The sequence below is a fragment of the Acinonyx jubatus genome, chromosome C1 (genome assembly GCF_027475565.1).
Source record: "Acinonyx jubatus isolate Ajub_Pintada_27869175 chromosome C1, VMU_Ajub_asm_v1.0, whole genome shotgun sequence".
Classification (NCBI taxonomy): Eukaryota; Metazoa; Chordata; class Mammalia; order Carnivora; family Felidae; genus Acinonyx; species Acinonyx jubatus.
This window is the reverse complement of record NC_069381.1, coordinates 34896232-34915109: the sequence shown is the minus strand read 5'-3', so window position 1 is coordinate 34915109 and position 18878 is coordinate 34896232. Positions and strand designations below refer to the sequence as shown.

The window sequence follows — 18878 nt, the reverse complement described above, 5'->3', positions numbered from 1 at the left end:
AAAAGAAAATATTACCCATAATTCTACTACTGTGTAATAACTGACAACATTTTAGTGTATTTCTTTCCATTATTTTGTTTATTTTTATATATACATATACATACTTGAAATCATGCTGTAAAAATATCTTGTTTTTCTTTATTCAGTATTATTCATGAGCATTTTCCTTTCATTAAAACATTCTTACAATCAGTTCTGCCTATATGATATTAGATTATTATTCATTTATTCAGCAAATATTTATTGAGCATAATGTGTTTTCCTTGGATAGATTTATAGAAATAGAACTACAGGGTGAAATAATATGAATGAAATTTTGGGGGTGATAGTGGGTTGGTCTGGAGCCAATAGCCAAGAAAGAATTCTTGAAGACGTCTTTGGTGCAAAAAGGTGATTTTATGAAAGGACAGGACCCGTGGCAGGAAATGCTACACTGGGGTCGTGATAGGTAACTGAGTATATACCCTCAGGTTGGGAGGGGGTTAGGGATAGAGTGAGTCTCTAAGGTATTTTGGAAGCAAGGTTTCCAGGACCTTGAGAAATTAGGTGTTGTTAGGAAAATGCCATTTATTACCGTTTGGTAGAACCTCAGCCATGAGACCCTTCAGATGTATATCACGGGGCCATAAGTTTGGAGTATGATTGCCAGCATATATCTTGGGGCAGCTGAGATAAAGGAAGTTTCCAAAGGAATTTTTATATGTTAAAGTAGACTCAAAGGTTCCTGGGGGTCAGGATAACGCTAAGCCAAGATTCTCTTTTGCCCCTAGCAAAGTGTCATCATTGAGGCAGCTGAGCTCCTAGAGGGAGGTCACTCTGCCGGTTTCAAGGACTTGTCAGTGGGCTATAGGGAGTAAGGGTATTTAATTTTTCACGTGCCGTAGTTTCCCATATCGCCATGGTAAGCACTTAAACCCCTTTCCTTTGTTCTTGGGTAGCCAGGAGTGTCCAAGGAGTATCACATATATCCCACCTGGGTGCTGTTAGCCTGTACTTTGCCCTCAGCTTGCTCCACACTCCCTCATTATCTTCAAAACTTTTTCTATGTATTGCCACTTTTCAGAAAATATTTTACCAGTTTATACTCTGACTCCCCTTGTATGAAAGTAACTGTCTCAAAGCACCCTTATCAGTAATGAGAATTATTTTAAATCTGCTGATTTGATTCAGGGAGAAATTGCATCTTGTTTTAATTTTTATCTCTTTAAAAGTATTTTTGAACCCTTCTATCTATCTGTTAAGGATATTAGTCTTTTGTCTTACTGGTAGCAACTATTTTTTGTCTTCTTAATTTGGTAGAGTTGTTTGCTTATAGCTAGTCAGAATCTGTTGTTCTCCTTTGTGATTTCTTATTTCTTGGAAGCTTATAATTCATGAGATGAGGCATCCTTCTAGGAAGGCTGTGTATAAGAGGGAATGGGAAATGTGAGGTTGCCCGTGCCCAGGGCAGTAGATCCAGCCACTTATCTTCAGCCCCAAGGACAGGATGTTCACAAAGGTTCACAGTGGCCTATCCCTGTTCTTGGCATAGCATTGAGCTGCCTCTACTTTGAGTAGGAAGCAGGAAGAGTAATTTTGTCCTCTGTAATGCTGCTGAGCTAACTGCATTATGGGGATTGACCTGATGCTGAGCGCCAGCAGAGGCAGGTGGGACCTGGCAGGACTGCTTCATGTCCTCTCTTGAAATCACTGTCTGATCTCCGTAAAGGGCTCTGCCCTAAGGGGCTGTGTGCCAAGGCTTGTTTACTTGCTTCTTGCCATGATGGTTCTGTTTGGCCCATAATGTAAATATCATGGCTCTGAAATCCCCCAGCTGTCCATGCTTTGTCATTTCTTCAAAGGGAACTGACTTGTTTTCCACCAGAGGGGGCCAAGGAACATTTGCTACCCACACTGGTTTGGTGCATTAAAGAGGGAGAAAAAGAGCTAAGAGTAAGTGTTGTTTCATTCTTTGTATTCATATGGAAATTTTTAATCTCCATCAAAGGATCAGGAGAAAAATCACATTGAAATTCAATACAAGAGCTTCCAGCTTACACAGAATTTTTCAAAGATGTCTGACTTGATCCTTTAAAAATGACAAAAACCATGAACTGTGTAGCTCCAGGGTTCATAATTTTGCTTACCCTCCTCAGCCTCTGCCTCTGTCTTGCCTTCCTATCTGTACTCCATCTGTGTGGTCCCATGTCAGCCTGCAGAGCTTCTTTGAATGGGAGTGGGGGAAGGGCTTGAAGTATGCCGCAGCAGTTTATTGGGCTGCTTATACATTAAACCACATTTTCATCTTTCAGAGTCTCCCTGTCTTCAGTCACCTTATATCAGGCCTATTTCCACTGCTACCAGAATTATCTTACTAAGAAATAAAACTGATTATGTCACTTTCTTGCTTAAAAATCACCAGTAGCTTCTCAGTCCAGACTAGAGACTGCCACAAAAGGCTTCCATGATTTGGCGTCCTTGCCTACCTGATCAACCTCATCTCCCTCTACACTGTTCCTTTTAAATCCATGATCAGGCTGCTGTCCACTGGATTATGAAGTCTTTGAAGTCAGAAACAGTATATTTCCAAGGCCTAGCGCAGTAAATGGCATATTAATAGATGCTTGTTAAATCCTAAATAAATTAGTGATTTCAAATTCTGACAAGTTTACAGCATGAGAGAGAAAACTAAAAATCATGTGCTGGTCTCTTACCCTTCTGTGCTTTTAATTCCTTTGCTAAGTATAAATCAAAAGCATACTTATTATACTAAGGATCAGGTCCCTTCTTCCCTGTTCCAGATTACTGGTCATTTAGACCCAACATTCTGTCTCAGTACCCTCTAGGAATCACCATGTCTCCTGCGACCCAGGAAGGCCAAATAAAGGAGAGCTCCAAAGCTCTTGGCCAAGATTGCTTACTGCTTATAAAAATGTATAAAAATAGTGCTGGAATTTTTTTGGCGTTCTGAAAGTTCTTCTACACATTGATCTGTGATCTGATTTTCCATAAGTGCTGTCCTCAACTGATCTGATTACATGAAAGTAAATTGAAGTTAACTTTGTTGGAGGAATTCCTTGATAGCCATTGGTGAATAAGTACAACTGTCATAAGGAAACCTACTCTTTTTTTTTAAATTTTTTTAATGTTTATTTATTTTTGAGAGAAAGAGACACAGAGTGTGAGCAGGGGAGAGGCAGAGAGAGGGGAGACACAGAATCTGAAGCAGGCTCCAAGCTCTGAGCTGTCAGCACAGAGCCTGATGCGGGGCTTAAACCCACGAACTGTGAGATCATGACGTGAGCCGAAGTCAGACACTCAACCAGCTGAGCCACCCAGGCGTCCTGAGGAAGCCTACTGTTAAGTAGATGGGAAGATGAAATCTGCATGGGAAGTACCTAGTCATTAAAGTGAATTTTATTTTTTTTTATTTTTTATTTTTAAAAAAATTTTTTTAACGTTTATTTATTTTTGAGACAGAGAGAGACAGAGCATGAACAGGAGAGGGGCAGAGAGAGAGGGAGACACAGAATCCGAAACAGGCTCCAGGCTCTGAGCTGTCAGCACAAAGCCCAACGTGGGGCTCGAACTCATAGACTGTGAGATCATGACCTGAGCCGAAGTCGGACGCTTAACCAACCAAGCCACCCAGGCACCCCTAGAGTGAATTTTAAATTTGCAGAGTCTGAATCCAACCAGGAGAGTAGTACCATAAAAGCTGAGAAAAAAATGAGAGGCAAGAAATTTAGGAATGTCCTAAAAATGTAAAATTTCATAATTTGCACAAATAATGAAAGAATCACCTGTAATTCCTCTACTCTAAGGGAGTATAGAGCAGAAATCATATATATAGTCTTTGAATAATACACCTGTTGATATTAGAAAAGTTTTTTAAAAAACTCATCATGATGGGGCGCTTGGGCAGTTGAGTGGCCGACTTGATTTCATCTCAGGTCATGATCCCAGGGTCATGGGATGGAGCCCTGTTTTCTCAAAATAAATAAGTAAACTTTAAAAAAAATTCTCTCTCTGCCTCTCTTCCCTGCTCACATGCTCTCTTTCTAAAATAAAATGAAAAATTAAAAACTCATCATCATAACAGATTAAAAGGGAAAAAATATGTTGAGCTCCATAGACATAAAACAAATTTTTTAAATAAAAGTCAATTCCCAGTCATTGATGAAAGCTTTTAGCTAATTAGAAATAAAAGAGAACTGGGGCGCCTGGGTGGCTCAGTCGGTTAAGCATCCGACTTCGGCTCAGGTCATGATCTCGCGGTCCATGAGTTCAAGCCCCGCATCAGGCTCTATGCTGACAGCTCAGAGCCTGGAGCCTGTTTCAAATTCTGTGTCTCCCTCTCTCTCTGACCCTCCCCCATTCATGCTGTCTCTCCCTGTCTCAAAAATAAATAAACGTTAAATTAAAAAAAAAAAAGAAATAAAAGAGAACTTCCTTAACCTATGTACATAAAAGGTATGTGCAGAAAACCTATGATATGTGTGGACTGTTGGCTATAAAGCATGAAACCCAACATCTACATGCAGAAGACAATCAATAAATGGTAGCTTTGATAATGAAAAAAAAATCATCAGTCTACATGATAAAATACTAGAATTTCCTTTAAAATCAAGAACAAGTAAAGATTACTACGATCAGTGCTTCCAGTCAGCATTATACTGGAGATTTTAGCTAATATAGTAAGACCATGAAAAATAAATGAAAGATCTACAGATTAGAAAGGAAGAAAAAAAGTAGTGTTCTCATAGTTGGTATGATTGTCAGAATCTACAGATAAATTACTAGAATTAGTAAGATTGTTAATGAAGCAATTGGCTATAAGATTAAAATACAGAATAAATCAAATTTCTAAAACCAACAAGAAGAAGAAAATAACTGTTTAAAAGTCACCGTTTATAATATGAACCAAAAATATAAGATATTTAGGATTAACAGAAGACATGCAAGGCCTTTATGGAGAAAGTTTTTTAATGTTTTTTAAACAACTTTTTTCAAAAGACAAGAGCATTCTTCCTTCTCAAGGGTTATTGCCAATTAAGAGTCAAGGCCCTATGTTAAAGTACATGCACATACACAAACACATGTGCACACACACCAGGTAGATAGGACTTTGTAAAAGACTATTTTCTGAATAAATCAGGGAAGGGATTCTTAGATTTAAAATACTACCCTCCCCCCCTCCAGCCTGAAGCTGATAGAGAACTTAGATCTTCTGCTTCTCCAGAACTACCAAATCCAGGTCACTTTTGATCTCTGTCAGTCCCATGGTGGCATGACAGGAAGGAATTTGGCTTTTACTAGCATACACAGAGTTTCTGATCCCATAGGATCCAGACAGTCAGATTTCTCATATTTGACCCCTTTTTCTTCCTAGATCAATCACTTCCATCCGGAGTGAACTGATTCCATACCTAATAAGAAAACAGTTCTCCTCAGCTTCCTCACAGCAAGGACAAGAAGAAAAAGAAGAGGATCTAAAGAAAAAGGAGCTGAAATCCTTAGGTCAGTGTTTGGGTTGGTGCGGTAAGGTAGGGGTAGCAGCACCTTTGGAAAGAATAACTGGGCAGGATGCCTGTCTCAAGGCAACAGTGTCTTGTCTAACCACCAGGGAAGACAGGGTAGCTGACACCCTACCCTAAGGTCTGGGTAGGCTTGCTCAGTCAGACTGCCGCTTATGCTCTTCAGGGACAGGCTAATCATGCCTCAAGTCCGTTCTCTGGTTCCTAGCTCTGGTTTGACTATGTTCCTCACTAGACTGTTTTGAGTAAACTCTGCCCCCCACTTCTTAGTTCGTCTGTTCTCTAGGCTCTGGGCAGCCCTACTCCTGACTAAACTCAGTCTCTTCTGTCAAAGAAAGAAAGATGAAGGAGTATACAATTACAGTTCAACAAGAGGCCACCCAGGCTGTCTCCTTTCCAAGATGTAGGGGCAAGGTCTGTCTTGTTTGCTGTCATATCCCTGCCTAGTCCCTGGCCAGTCCTGGGCTCATAGTAAGAGTTCCAAAAACAAATTTATCAAATGAATAAATGGAGACAATATAGCACGATGGTTAAGATATCAGGATTTGGATTTGAAATCTGGATTTGAAATCTGACTCTCCCTCTTATTAGCTCTATGACCTGAGATGAGCCCCAGTTTTCTTATCATAAAATAAAAGATCTTACATGGTTGTTTTATGAGCTGAAAAACTGGGGCCCAAATAACTCAGGTTCCAAGTCTTGTGCTATTTCTATCATAGCACAACTACTGGATATGGTAATAGAGGCTAGCAGCACAAAGCCAATATGGCTGGTCACTAAAGCCTGGACCCTTGCTTATGTTATGTCATGATTTACAAGAGCCCTCTATTGCATTTTCCCTAGTAGTACTTGATTATTGGTCAAACTTGCTTTTAGGACCTCTGTTTTGTTTTGTTTTGTTTTGTTTTAATTTACATCCAAATTAGTTAGCGTATAGTGCAACAATGATTTCAGGAGTAGATTCCTTAGTGCCCCTTACCCATTTAGCCCATCCCCCCTCCTACAACCCTGCCAGTAACCCTCAGTTTGTTCTCCATATTTATGAGTCTTTTCTGCTTTGTCCCCCTCCCTGTTTTTACATTATTCTCATTTCCCTTCCCTTATGTTCATCTGTTTTGTCTCTTAAAGTCCTCCTATGAGTGAAGTCATGATTTTCATCTTTCTCTGACTAATTTCACTTAGCATAATACCCTTCAGTTCCATCCACGTAGTTGCAAATGGCAAGATTTCATTCTTTTTGATTGCCGAGTAATACGCCATTGTAGATATATACCACATTCTCTTTATCCATTCATCCATCAGTAGACATTTGGGCTTTTTCCATACTTTGGCTATTGATAGTGCTGCTATAAACATGGGGGTGCATGTGTCCCTTTGAAACAGTACACCCGTATCGCGTGGATAAATGCCTAGTAGTGCAGTTGCTGGGTCGTAGAGTAGTTCTATTTTTAGTTTTTTGAGGAACCTCCATACTGTTTTCCAGAGTGGCTGCACCAGCTTGCATTCCCATTTTAGGATCTCTTTTTAAGGATTTTTGTAATCCTTTTTAAGGGTTTTCAGATGTTCAGGAAAGCATGTTGCCTCTTTTAATTTCACTTAGTCTTTCAGGTTGTAGTGGGACTTCAGGGTCCATGCTGCATGACTGAGTTCCAGGGAGAGAGATGTGAGTTGTATCTCTTTGAAAACATAACTTGAGCCTCTATTTTCTCTGTTTATTCTGAAGATATTTACAGCTTTATAAAAGAAGACAATACACTGACCTTTGCTCCTTATGATGCCTGCTGGAATGTCTGTCGAGGAGACAGGTGGGAAGACTTGTCCAAATCACAGGTGCGCTGCTATGTCCACATCATGAAAGAGGGGCTCTGCTCTCGAGTAAGCACTCTGGGACTCTACATGGAAGCAAACAGACAGGTAAGAGGATGGGTTTAGAATAGAAATCATGGGGGGCGCCTGGGTGGCTCAGTTGGTTAAGTGTCCCGACTTCAGCTCAGGTCATGGTCTCATGGTGCATGGGTTCAAGCCCCATGTCGGGCTCTGTGCAGACAGCTCAGAGCCTGGAGCCTGCTTCAGGTTCTGTGTCTCCCTCTCTCTGATCCTTCCCCAGCTCCCACTCTGACTCTCTCTTTCTCTCTCTCTCTCAAAAATAAATAAACATTAAAAAAAAATTAAAAAAAAAAAAAAAGAATAGAAATCGTGGGTGCCTCACTTCTTCATTAGTCCCAGTGACTTGTTCAGAATCCCTCTCATTCCCAAGGTTGAGCAAGACCTGACATGTCAGGGGATAGCATTGGGGTACCCAGTTACAGCAGAAGGGGAAGCAGAGAGCCTCGTCCATAGCGGTAGAGCCTCTGGTTCCAAAGAAGGGCTGAGATTCTCAGAAAGGCTAACTTTGGCCTCTGGGTTCAGAAGTTTTCTTTTGTTCTGCTAGGCATGGGATATCTGCAGTACTTCATAAACAAGCAGATAAATACGGTGTAATCAGTACTGTGATGAAGTAAACATAGGCACAGAGAGGAGACGTTCCTAAGAAGGTAAAAGAATAGAATATCGAGTAGTCAGATGGTAGAGCCTCAGAGAAGGAATGTCTATGAGAGGGAAGTGTCTGGAAACAGCATTAGAGAACTAACTCCTCCTTTTAAACCTGAAGTTTGTGATATATGGAGAATGAGCAGCTTCTGTTGCAGAGGAAGCATTGCTTTAAAAGGTTAAAGCAAGGGGTGGAGTAATGAAACAATGAAGAGACCGAAGATGGGGGTGGGGGGTGGGAGACTCTTTGTTGTATACAGGTACAGGAAGAAGGTTTTAGGAGGGAGGGATGATGAGACCATGAAAAGGAAACATGAAAAGGAAAGGGTTGAGATGAGAAGAGGAAAAGATAGATGACTGAGGGAACTATACTGGGGTGGCATTCAAGGACAACGGAGATAAGATGATGAAAAGATTAGCTGTTGATGCAGTTTCTGGTAGAACTCTGTGAAAACTATCAGTGCAGGTATAAGCTGGGGGTGGGGGGAGGGGGGCGTGTCAAGTAGGATGATAAAAGATATTGTTGAAAATTGGGATTAGAATTTAGTCCCTATGGGGTGCCTGGGTGGCTCAGTCAGTTGAGCGTACAACTTCAGCTCTGGTCATGATCTCGCAGTCCGTGAGTTCAAGCCCCGCGTGAGGCCCTGTGCTGACAGCTCGGAGCCTGGAGCCTGCTTCGGATTCTGTGTCTCCCTCTCTCTCTGCCCCTCCCCCACTCATGCTCTGTCTCTCTCACTCTCAAAAATGAATAAATGTTAAAAATAAAAAAAAATAAAAAATAAATAAAGAATTTAGTCCCTAAAGAAAACTTGGCTCAGGAATCTTCAGGACCCACACTATATAATGTGTATAGTCCCAGCCCCAGGCCTCAAGCTGGCTTCACCCTGGATTGGTTGTAGATCCAGGAGAATCCAAGCCAGAGAGTTTATGAGAAATCATACCTAGTCCCATGTTTACCCAGAGCAGTCCTCAGTAAAGTCAGCCCCCACTTAGAATCAGAGCTATTAGAAACCTTCCTTAATTTGACTTTTAGTTCTCATTCTTCAGTTCTATGACTAGATTCTGTCAAGCTAGTCTGAAAGCAGGTCCATGGATAGCCTGAGACTAGGGAAGTGTCCTATGAAGTACCAACAGGAGCTGTGCAGTAGACAGGTCTGAACAGCCTTGGTTGAAGTATAATAGAAGAAGGAGATCCCAGGGATAGGGGCTGAGGTATTAGCCTTCACATTGCCGGTGTAGCCAGTCCTGGCAAGGTGTCCTTCAGCCACTGTGGCCACCACACATAGTGCTCTGACCAGCATTCTGCTCATGCCGGAGAATGACAGGTAGGCACACTACTTGCACATTCCTAACAGGTCCAGAGTTAAAATTCATATTTGTAGCCTTCTCAGTTTTCTCATATTGAAGAGAGAATAGTGTGAACACCTTCAACATTTTACTTTGGCTGGTGAAGGCCATAGATGCCTTCTCAGGAACTGTCCTGATTATGGAATTGTCTAATATTAACTCTCACTTTATGCATGGCCACACTGGTCTAGGAGGGGAGCAGGAACCTGGGATGACTATGGTCAGGACTCAGAATCCTCCTTGTTCTCAGTAGGCCTCTCCCAAGTGCTTCCTGAAGGCTTGTCTTAGCACCTCCCAGTTGAGGGACATGCCATTACTTTTAAGGAGGAGATTCTCAGCTAGGAAACTAAGGATAAGACCATCTGAAATTTGCTGCATAAACAATCCTTGTCCTAGGGGAAATGAAGCAGCCTCCTGCTCTGCCTCACCCAAACAGGAAAGCTGTGGCTAAAAACTCCCTACATCTCTAATTGGGTGTTGAGTTCTACCTAAGGTGTTCTCAGGTATTTTCTGGTCTGTCTTTAGTAACCAAACCTCTTTCCTCAAGGTGCCCAAATTGCTATCAGTTCTCTGTCCAGAAGAATCACTGGTTCATTCATCAGCCCAGATTGTCAGCAAACACCTGGTAAGTGCTAGCTTGGGCAGGGCAGGTATGGGACAGTCTCTGTGTGTGCTGAATGAAGTATGTCCCTGAGACGATGGATTGGGGTTCTCAAGCCCTGAAACTCATTAGTCCCAGGAAAATCCCAGCTGGGTTCTGGTTCTAAAATATCATCATCTAGCCCAGACATTCAAGACTACCTGGACAGGTGCTGACCTCAGCCATACAAATTCTGTAAGGAAGGTCCATTATGGGTCTCGGGACTCAGACACAAGAGCCTTCCATCTCTGTCCCTCTTCTTACACTGATTTCAGCACTCTCTTCAAGAGAACACATTTATATACACAAATGCCTGTGTGTAAGTTTGAGTTGATCTCAGAGGTATTATGTGACCTTGTGGCCCTAAGAAATATTTACCCCTTGGCTGAGGTGTCTCTGGGGAAAGATTGCATTAGACCCCAACTCAAAGGATCTGAGGAGTTGATTTGCAGTTGGTTGAGATGGATGGACGAGGTTTTATATTTGCCTTTTGCAGGTTGGAGTTGACAGCCTCATTGGGCCAGATACGCAAGTTGGAGAGAAGTCATCCATTAAGCACTCAGTCATTGGTTCATCCTGTGTCCTAAGAGATAGAGTGACTATCACCAATTGCCTTCTCATGAACTCAGTCACTGTGGAGGAAGGGTATGTTTCCACTTGTGCCCACTTAAGGCAAATGGCTCCTGGTATCCCTGGGAGGTTTTGGGGGCCAGTGCAGCCTAAAAAAGGGCTCAGCTTGAGGAAGGGAAGAAGAGGGAAAAGGCGAAGGAAAGAATAGTGCCTAGGCCCTTTGAGTCATTGGTTTTGGCTCAATAAAGACATGGTCTCTGAAAACATTTCTGGCGACTTTTTCATACTTATTCCAATTGTGGTCCTGAGAGAGGCTGCCTTCCCTTGCTTTGATGTGCTACTTGATGGGATGGCCACAGTAGTGAGCCTCTGGCAGTACTAGAATGACACTGTACCAATGTGTAATAGTCATCATCCCTTATCTCAGTGTCTCAGAGCAGCCCTGAAGAAGGCAGGGGACTAGGAGGAGTGGACATTTAAGCCATGCACCATTTTTAAAAGAGAGCTTCTTTGTTACAAGTTATGGAGAATCTTCCCCCATTTTGAGACACTTTAAAGTGTTCTAAAATCTTGGTTTATGAACAGCCTGAACTGCAGTAAGAAGACTTGAAATGGTATATTTAGTAAGATTCTTCCTCTGTATGGTCCTCAGGTTTTTCCTGTATATAATGCAAACACAGGTGGTGGAAGAAAGGAGGGGTATTACCAAAGCAATGGCTTTCAGACTTTTTAGAAAGGGAATTTTTTGTTAAAATAAATCTTATGCAGGAGTACCTGGGTGGCTCAGTCGGGTAAGTGTCCAACTCTTGATTTTGGTCCAGGTCATGATCTCACGGTTGGTGAGATTGAACCCCATACTGGGCTCTGGGCTGACAGCAAGGAGTCTGCTTGGGATGCTCATTCTCTCTCTCTCTCTCTCTCTCTCTCTCTCTCTCTCTGCCCACCCCCACTCATGCACGCACTCTCAAAAAAGAAACATTTTAAATAAATAAGTATTATGCAGAAACTCAATATTTATAACTGATAAAATCACAGGTGTTTGTAATACAGTGGGGAAGGGGCACTTGTCCTTCCTAGGGGATGTGAAGCAGATGTATAAAGCAAATTTTGAAAACCACAAGACTGGATTAACCTGAAAGAGCTGATTCTAAAGCCTTGATTCTAGCTCCAGCATCTGTTGATTTCTCTGTCCAGGAACTAATAGGAGAGAAGGATAAGGGAAGACCTCAAGTTCAGTGAAAGCTGAAATACCTCTCATAGGTGCCAGTGAGAGGTTGGGGAAAGCATTTTGGAGAGAGAAGCTATGTAGGGACATAGCTAAAGGTTAAGCCTTTACTCTTTAGGAAGAGGGACTAATGGAAGTAATAGGATTGAGGGAGGAAGTATCATAATAAACCAGGAAAATTGGAGACCATAGGGATATTGGCCACTAAGATCTGTTCTCCCCCAAGCCCACTTCCCGACTTGACTCCCAAACCCTGGCAACCAGGCCTAACGCATCAGTCAGGAGTTTTGGAATCATCTCCTCTGGAGATTCTGACTAGCCCCAAGAAGAAAAACTAAATTTATTTACATCAGAGATTTCTAACAGCCCAGTCAAATCACCCTGCAGTGAAAATTATGGATGACAAATTCCGTTCATGTGCTTAGAGCTTCCAGTCAGCTTTTTTACAATCCTCCCCTAAAGATGAAGAGATAACCAAAGATTACCAGAGATCTAAAGAAAGCCTATCATGAAAGATCCACAAATCAGTTACAAAAAAGCAACTTAGAAGAAACAGAGATTGCAGGGAGAGAAAAATACTTTAAAACAACCTGTCATTTCAAAGAACAAAAAAAGAACTCTAAGAAATTAAAACTATGATAACAAAAGGAAAACCCCAATAAAAGAATTAGAAGATAAAATTGACATTTCCCAGAAAGTAGAGCAAAAAGATAAAGAGATAGAACATAGAAGAGAAACGATAAGGAAATGAGAGGACCAGTTCAGGATGTTTAACATCTGAATACGAATTCTCTAAAAAAAAAAGAGAGAGAGTTCAGACATCAGAGGAGGAAATTATTTAAGAAATAATATAGGAAAATGCCCCACAGAGAGGTAAATTTACAGAATGAAAAGGCCTACCAAGTGCCCAGCACAATGGGTAAAAATCTACGTCGTTTTGAGTTTTCAAAACACTGGAGACAAAGCATGCTATAAAGTTACAAAGAGAAAGTAATAAGTGCTATATAACCAATCAGGAACCAGAATGGCTTTGGACTTATCAGTAGCAACATTGGAAACTAGAAGAAAATAGAACAATGCCTTCAAAATTCTGAAGGAAAACTAATTTCAACCTAGAATTCTACACCCAAGGAAAATGTTAAATGTGATTTTTCTTTTTTTTTTCTAGAAAAAATTTTTAATGTTTATTTTTGAGAGAGAGAGAGTGAGTGGGGAGGGATAGAGAGGGTGACAGAGGATCCCAAGAAGGCTGTGCTGACAGCAGAGGGCCCAATGCGCTGCTTGAATTCACGAACCGTGAGATCATGACCTGCGCCGAAGTCAGACCCTTAACTGACTGAGCCACCCAGGTGCCCCAAGTGTGTTTTTTCTAGATGTGTTCCACCAAATGAAGAATAAACCAAAGATACAAGATACAAAAGATACAACTCTGAAAAAGCAAAAAGAATACATAGCATGATACTGAAGGCAGATCCAAAAATGACAACTATGCATGAAGCATAAAGAGCAGTTAGCCCAGAGTGGAATCCACAAAAAAACTTAGGAAGATGAAAATGATAAAATACCAAATACATATAAACATCTTGAAAGATTTAGACAACTGGCTAAAAGTTTGGGTTGAATTAGTAATAGCATAGAATACTATCTAACAAAAACAAAACAGTTATGAACTCTGTTTAAAAAGTTGTAGGGGGTGGCCACCTGGGTGGCTCAGTCAGTGAAGCATCAGACTTGGTTTCAGCTCAGGTCATGATCTCATGGTTTGTGAGTTCAAGCCCTACATCAGCTCTGTGCTGACAGTGCAGAGCCTGCTTGAGATTCTCTCTCTCCCTCTCTCTCTGTACCTCCCCCACTCACACTGTGTCTGTCTCTCTCAAAAATAAATAAATAAACTTAAAAAAAAAAAAAACGTTGTACCTGAGGGACACCTGGGTGGCTCAGTCACTCAGTCAGTTAAGCATCCAGCTCTTGATTTCAGCTCAAGTCATGATCTTGAGTTCAAGCCCCATGTTGGGCTCCATGCTGACAGCACAGAGCCTGCTTGGGATTTTCTGTCTCTCTCTCTCTCTCTGCCCCTCCCCCATTTGTGCACTCTCTCAAAATAAATACATAAACTTTAAAATAAATAAATAAAAATTTGCACATGAAAGGAAATGGTGTCATAGTTCACTATGTACACAATATGAAGTACAATTTATGTAATCGTAATAAACAACTATTGACCAAAATCATGCTGTAACAATATAGAAAGGATGAGGGATAGGAAGGAAAAGAGGGAAGAGGGAGAGAAAGGAAAGCTAAATCCTCGTCTTCCATTGTGGGAAATCTATTGATAATAACTAAAACTAAAAACTGAAGAAGTAGTAATATGCATGTTATTATGTATACACGGGGAGGTAAATGGCTGAACTACTCAAGGGGGTACCTGGATGGTTCAGTTGGTTAAAAGTCCGACCTGATTTCAGCTCAGGTCATGATCTCAGAGTTGAAAAATTGAGTCCCATGTCGGACTGTGCTGGCTATGGAGCCTGCTTGAGATTCTCTCCCTCTACTGCTCATCCACTCCCTCTTTCTCTCTTTAAAATACAAACAAACAAACAAAAAAACTGAAATAACTCAGCAAAAAGACCAAAAGTTGTCTCCAGGAAAAAGGAAATGAGTAGGGGGAACAGAAGCCTGCTGTTTTTCATAGTAAAACCTTCAGAAAGATTTGTTTTAAGATATATACATGCATATATAAATTTAATTGCCAAAAAAAAAAAAAAGGTCAGAATTTTGTGGTACACTGCTACCAGTGGTGTACTGATAAGTTGTTAACAACTAGCTTTCCAAAGGAAAAAAATAAGTGATCTGATTTGTAACATTTGCCAATTTCCATACTGTACCTTCTCCCACTATGGCCAATGATATCAGCAAACACTTGAGTTGGGAAGAGATACCAACAATCAGCTCTCCCAAGCAGAACAGGCTGCCTCCAGCACACCACTGAGAGTAGAAACCTGTCTCAAATATTTTACTCATCAAACGAAAGACCCACTGGATACTGAAGACTGTGCATGAGTGCTGTGGTAGAAATCTGTATAGTCACAAAGAAGAAGAGGGTCAGGAAAGAATTAAGGAAATGACCCATGAGCTGAAAAATGAGTAGAGCTACCCAAGGTAGAGAAAGGAATGTTCTAGATACATCAAGAGTGTTAAGTGTGAGGGGTGCCTGGGTGGCTCAGTCAGTTAAGCATCTGACTCTTAGTTTTGGCTCAGGTCATTGTCCACGGTTTGTGAGTTCGAGCCCCACATCAGGCTCTGCACTGAAGTACAGAGCCTGCTTGGGATTGTCTCTCCCCTCTCTGTTTGCACTTACCCCACTCGCACATTCTAAGTAAATAAATAAACTTTAAAAAATATATTGTTTTAAAGGAGTGTGAAGTGTGAGAGAGCATGAGCATATCTTATTCCAGAAACATCTCTTCATTTTGATCTTAGCTTGAATTTCATCACTTAAGAAGAGGCTTCACTGACTGACTTACCCTATCAGAAGTAACCTGTCCCAGTACTCTCCATTACGTCAACCTGTTTTATTTCCTTCATAGCATTATCACTATCTGGACTTCTCTTATTTACCTGTCTCTCACAAGTAAATATTAATTTGAGAATGTAAGTACCTTATCTTTCTGTTTCACTATTATATCTTGAAGCAGAAAGCCTGCAGGAACTCAGTAAATACTTGTTATATGAAAGAATGGTAAACAATTCATAATAACCGAAATAACAGAATTCGAAAGAGGAATGGATAGAGAGGAGACAAGGCTATACAGATGGCCAAAGGCCAAATCATGGACTATCCCCTAACAAGTTTAATAGGTAAGAGTAATAATGTAAGAGTTTAAAGGAAAGGAATAACAATTAAATCTACATTTTATGAAGATCATTTTGGCTGCATTATGGAGAGTGATGTGAAGAGGATAAACATGGAGGGAGGAAGACTACTGAAAGAATCCTGGTAAGATAGAAGAGGCCCTAAACTAAAGCAGTAGCAGTAGTGATAGGGAGGAGAAATAGTATGATGATTACAAACTATAAAGCATGACTGCCTGGATATGTAAGGTAAAAGAGAAATTAGGGAAAACTTCCAGATTTCTTGCTTGAACAATAAGATTTTTGGTGTGCTATTCACTAAGATAGAAATCAGCAGAGGATTTGCAGAGTGGGAGGCAGGGAAAAGGGAAGTTCCATTTGGGATAAGTTGAGTTAATGGCAAGCGGCCTTGACATGCAGGGACTTGATGTGCAGGACTGGAGTGCAGGAAAGAAGCCTGTGCTCGAAGTACAGATTTGGGAGTGGTGGGCATAGAAGGGGTAACTGAAGCTGTGGGAGTAGAAGAGACATTCAGGGAGATTATGTGACCTTAAAAGAAAAGAAACCAAGGGGCACCTGGGTGGCTCAGTCGGCTAAGTGTCCAACTCTTAATATCGGCTCAGGTCATGGTCTCACAGTTAGTGAGTTCAAGCCCCATGCACTCCACACTGACACCCCAGAGCCTGCTTGGAATTCTCTCTCCCTCTCTGCCCTTACCCCACTTATGGGCACTCACTCTCTCTTTCTCTCAAAATAAATAAATAAACTTAAAAAAATTTTTTAAAGAAAAGAAACCAAGATAAAACCTTGGAGAACATCAGCAATTTTGGACGTAAGAAAAAGAATCTAAAGAGACTGATAAGGAATGGGCAAGGAAGGGATTTAAAGGGTAAGAGAGACGACAGTTGAGGGGCACCTGGGTGGCTCAGTTGGTTAAGTGTCCGACTTTGGCTCAGGTCATGATCTCACAGTTCATGGGTTTGAGCCCCATGTCAGGCTCTGTGCTGACAGCTCAGCGCTTCAGATTCTGTGTCTCCCTCTCTCTCTGCCCCTTCCCTGCTTGCACTCGCTCACTCTCTCTGTCTCAAAAATAAACATTACGAGAGAGAGAGAGAGCGAGAGAGAGGACAGTTGGTAGGTGAAGCCCAGGTTTCTAGGTGGGGAAACAGGGTAGATGATGGTGTGCTCACTGAGATGAGGAAAGGTGAAGGAGGTACAGATTTGTGGGGAGAAAAGGCCTGTGTAGGGCATATGAAATTGTAAGTACCTACAGGACATCCAGTTATGTGGAGGTATCTAGTAGCCAGTTTGTGACTATAGGTTTTTTTTAAGTTTATTTATTTATTTTGAGAGAGAGAGCGAGCAGAGGAGGGGCAGAGAGAGAGGGACAGAGAGAGAATCCTCGCTGGAGCGTGGAGCCTGATGCAGGGCTCAAATTCACAAACCACGAGATTATGACCTGACCTGATACCAAGTCGGACCACTTAACTGACTGAGCCACCCAGACGCCCCATGACTAGAGGTCAGAAGAAGAGGTCAGACCCAGAGACCTCTTCCTGAATCATTGTGGTGTTCTCTTATTTTTCTGTCTGTATTTGTCTTATTCTTCCAAATCTGCCTGTCATTCCTTCTATGGATTTAGAAATTGAACTTTGGAGTCAGACTGCCAGATTGAATCCTGGGTCTGTCACTTACTAGTCCCTTAGGGAATTGGCTTTATGTCTTTGTGCCTGATTTTTTTACTGTCAAATGAGGTAAAAACTGAACTACCTCAGGGCGCTGGGTGGCTCAGTCGGTTAAGTGTCCGACTTTGGCTCAGGTCATGGTCTCACAGTTCGTGAGTTCAAGCCCCACATTGGGCTCTGTGTTGACAGCTCAGAGCCTGGAGCTTGTGTGTGGATTCTGTGCCTCCCTCTCTCTCTCTGCCCCTCCCCCACTCATGCTCTGTCTCTGTCTCTCAAAAAATAAATAAACATTAAAAAATAAGAATAAAAAAACTAAACTACCCCATAGATTTATTGGGAGTACTAAGTTAATAGACATAAAGCACTTAGAATAGAACTTGGACGTAGAGTGTTAGCTCTCATTTGTTTATCGTCGTCGACATCATCATTATTGTATCTCATTTCAGAGGTGGCATGTTGCCAGTGTTGTCTTCCTTTTTTTTTTAATGTTTATTTATTTTTGAGAGAGAGACAGAGTGAAACTGGGGGCAGAGAGAGAAGGAGACACAGAATCTGAAGTGGGCTGCAGGCTCTGACCTGTCAGCACAGAGCCTGATGTGGGGCTCGAACTCCGGAGCAGCGAGATCATGACCTGAGCCAAAGTTGGACGCTCAACTGACTGAGCCACTGAGGCACCTCCCCGCCAGTGTTGTCTTCCTAAAGGAGATCTCTGATCATGTCCCTGTTCTGTTCAAAAACTGTTTTTGAGGGGCGCCTGGGTGGCTCAGTTGGTTAAGCACCAGACTCTTGATTTTGGCCCAAGTCCTGATCCCAGGGTCATGGGATCAGGCCCCATGTCAGGCTCTGCACTGGGCATGGAGCTTGTTTAAGATTCTCTCTCTCTGCTTCTACCCCACTCACACGCACACTTTCACACACTCTCTCTCTCAAATAAATAACAATTTAAAAAAACTTTTTTTGAAGACTCCCCATTACCTTTAGAATAAAGTTTGAATTTCCAGGTTTTTCATGATCTAGCTCCAACACTGAGTCCTGGAATGTTAGTGACATAGGGCCTTAGAAGTCACCCTGATCAACTCCTGCATTTTTACAGATGGGCAAATTGTGGAATTCTAGATTTTCTTCTCATTGCATTCCTGCTACTCCATGTCTCATTCCAGATTCATGCATGAAACTGACAGGCATCACCATTCTCTCAAAAACGAGAACCACACTTGCCTTTATCCATTTGATCACCTAATTCCAGAGTAGCTCATAAGGCTTTGTAACTTCCACTCTGTCTCATCATGCCTCAGACCTTCCAGGGAAGACAGTGCCATAACTTTCCCATTTGCTCTAATTAGCACCCTCTCCCTCCCACCAGTGGGTGGGCAGACAAAGGAGCAGCTCTCTGGCACCTCTTTAAAGTCCATTGTTGGTGTCCTGAATTGACATTAAGAGACTTGGTGAGGGAACCAAGGTTCCCTAAGAAACTCCAACTTGCATATATGAGAAAAATTCATAGAAAATACCTA

At 41.7% G+C, this 18878-nt stretch overlaps 1 protein-coding gene across 3 annotated transcripts in view; it reads left to right on the top strand.

Moving 5' to 3' along the window:
- EIF2B3 (eukaryotic translation initiation factor 2B subunit gamma) overlaps positions 1 to 18878 on the top strand; it is a 120781-nt gene that overhangs the window by 88140 nt on the left and 13763 nt on the right. For all 3 annotated transcript variants that reach the window (XM_027059370.2, XM_015066844.3, XM_015066845.3), the window contains 4 exons: positions 5372 to 5499; positions 7240 to 7430; positions 9940 to 10017; positions 10529 to 10677. In XM_027059370.2, coding sequence (XP_026915171.1) covers positions 5372 to 5499; positions 7240 to 7430; positions 9940 to 10017; positions 10529 to 10677 — 546 coding nt within the window. The remainder of the gene's footprint in view (positions 1 to 5371; positions 5500 to 7239; positions 7431 to 9939; positions 10018 to 10528; positions 10678 to 18878) is intronic.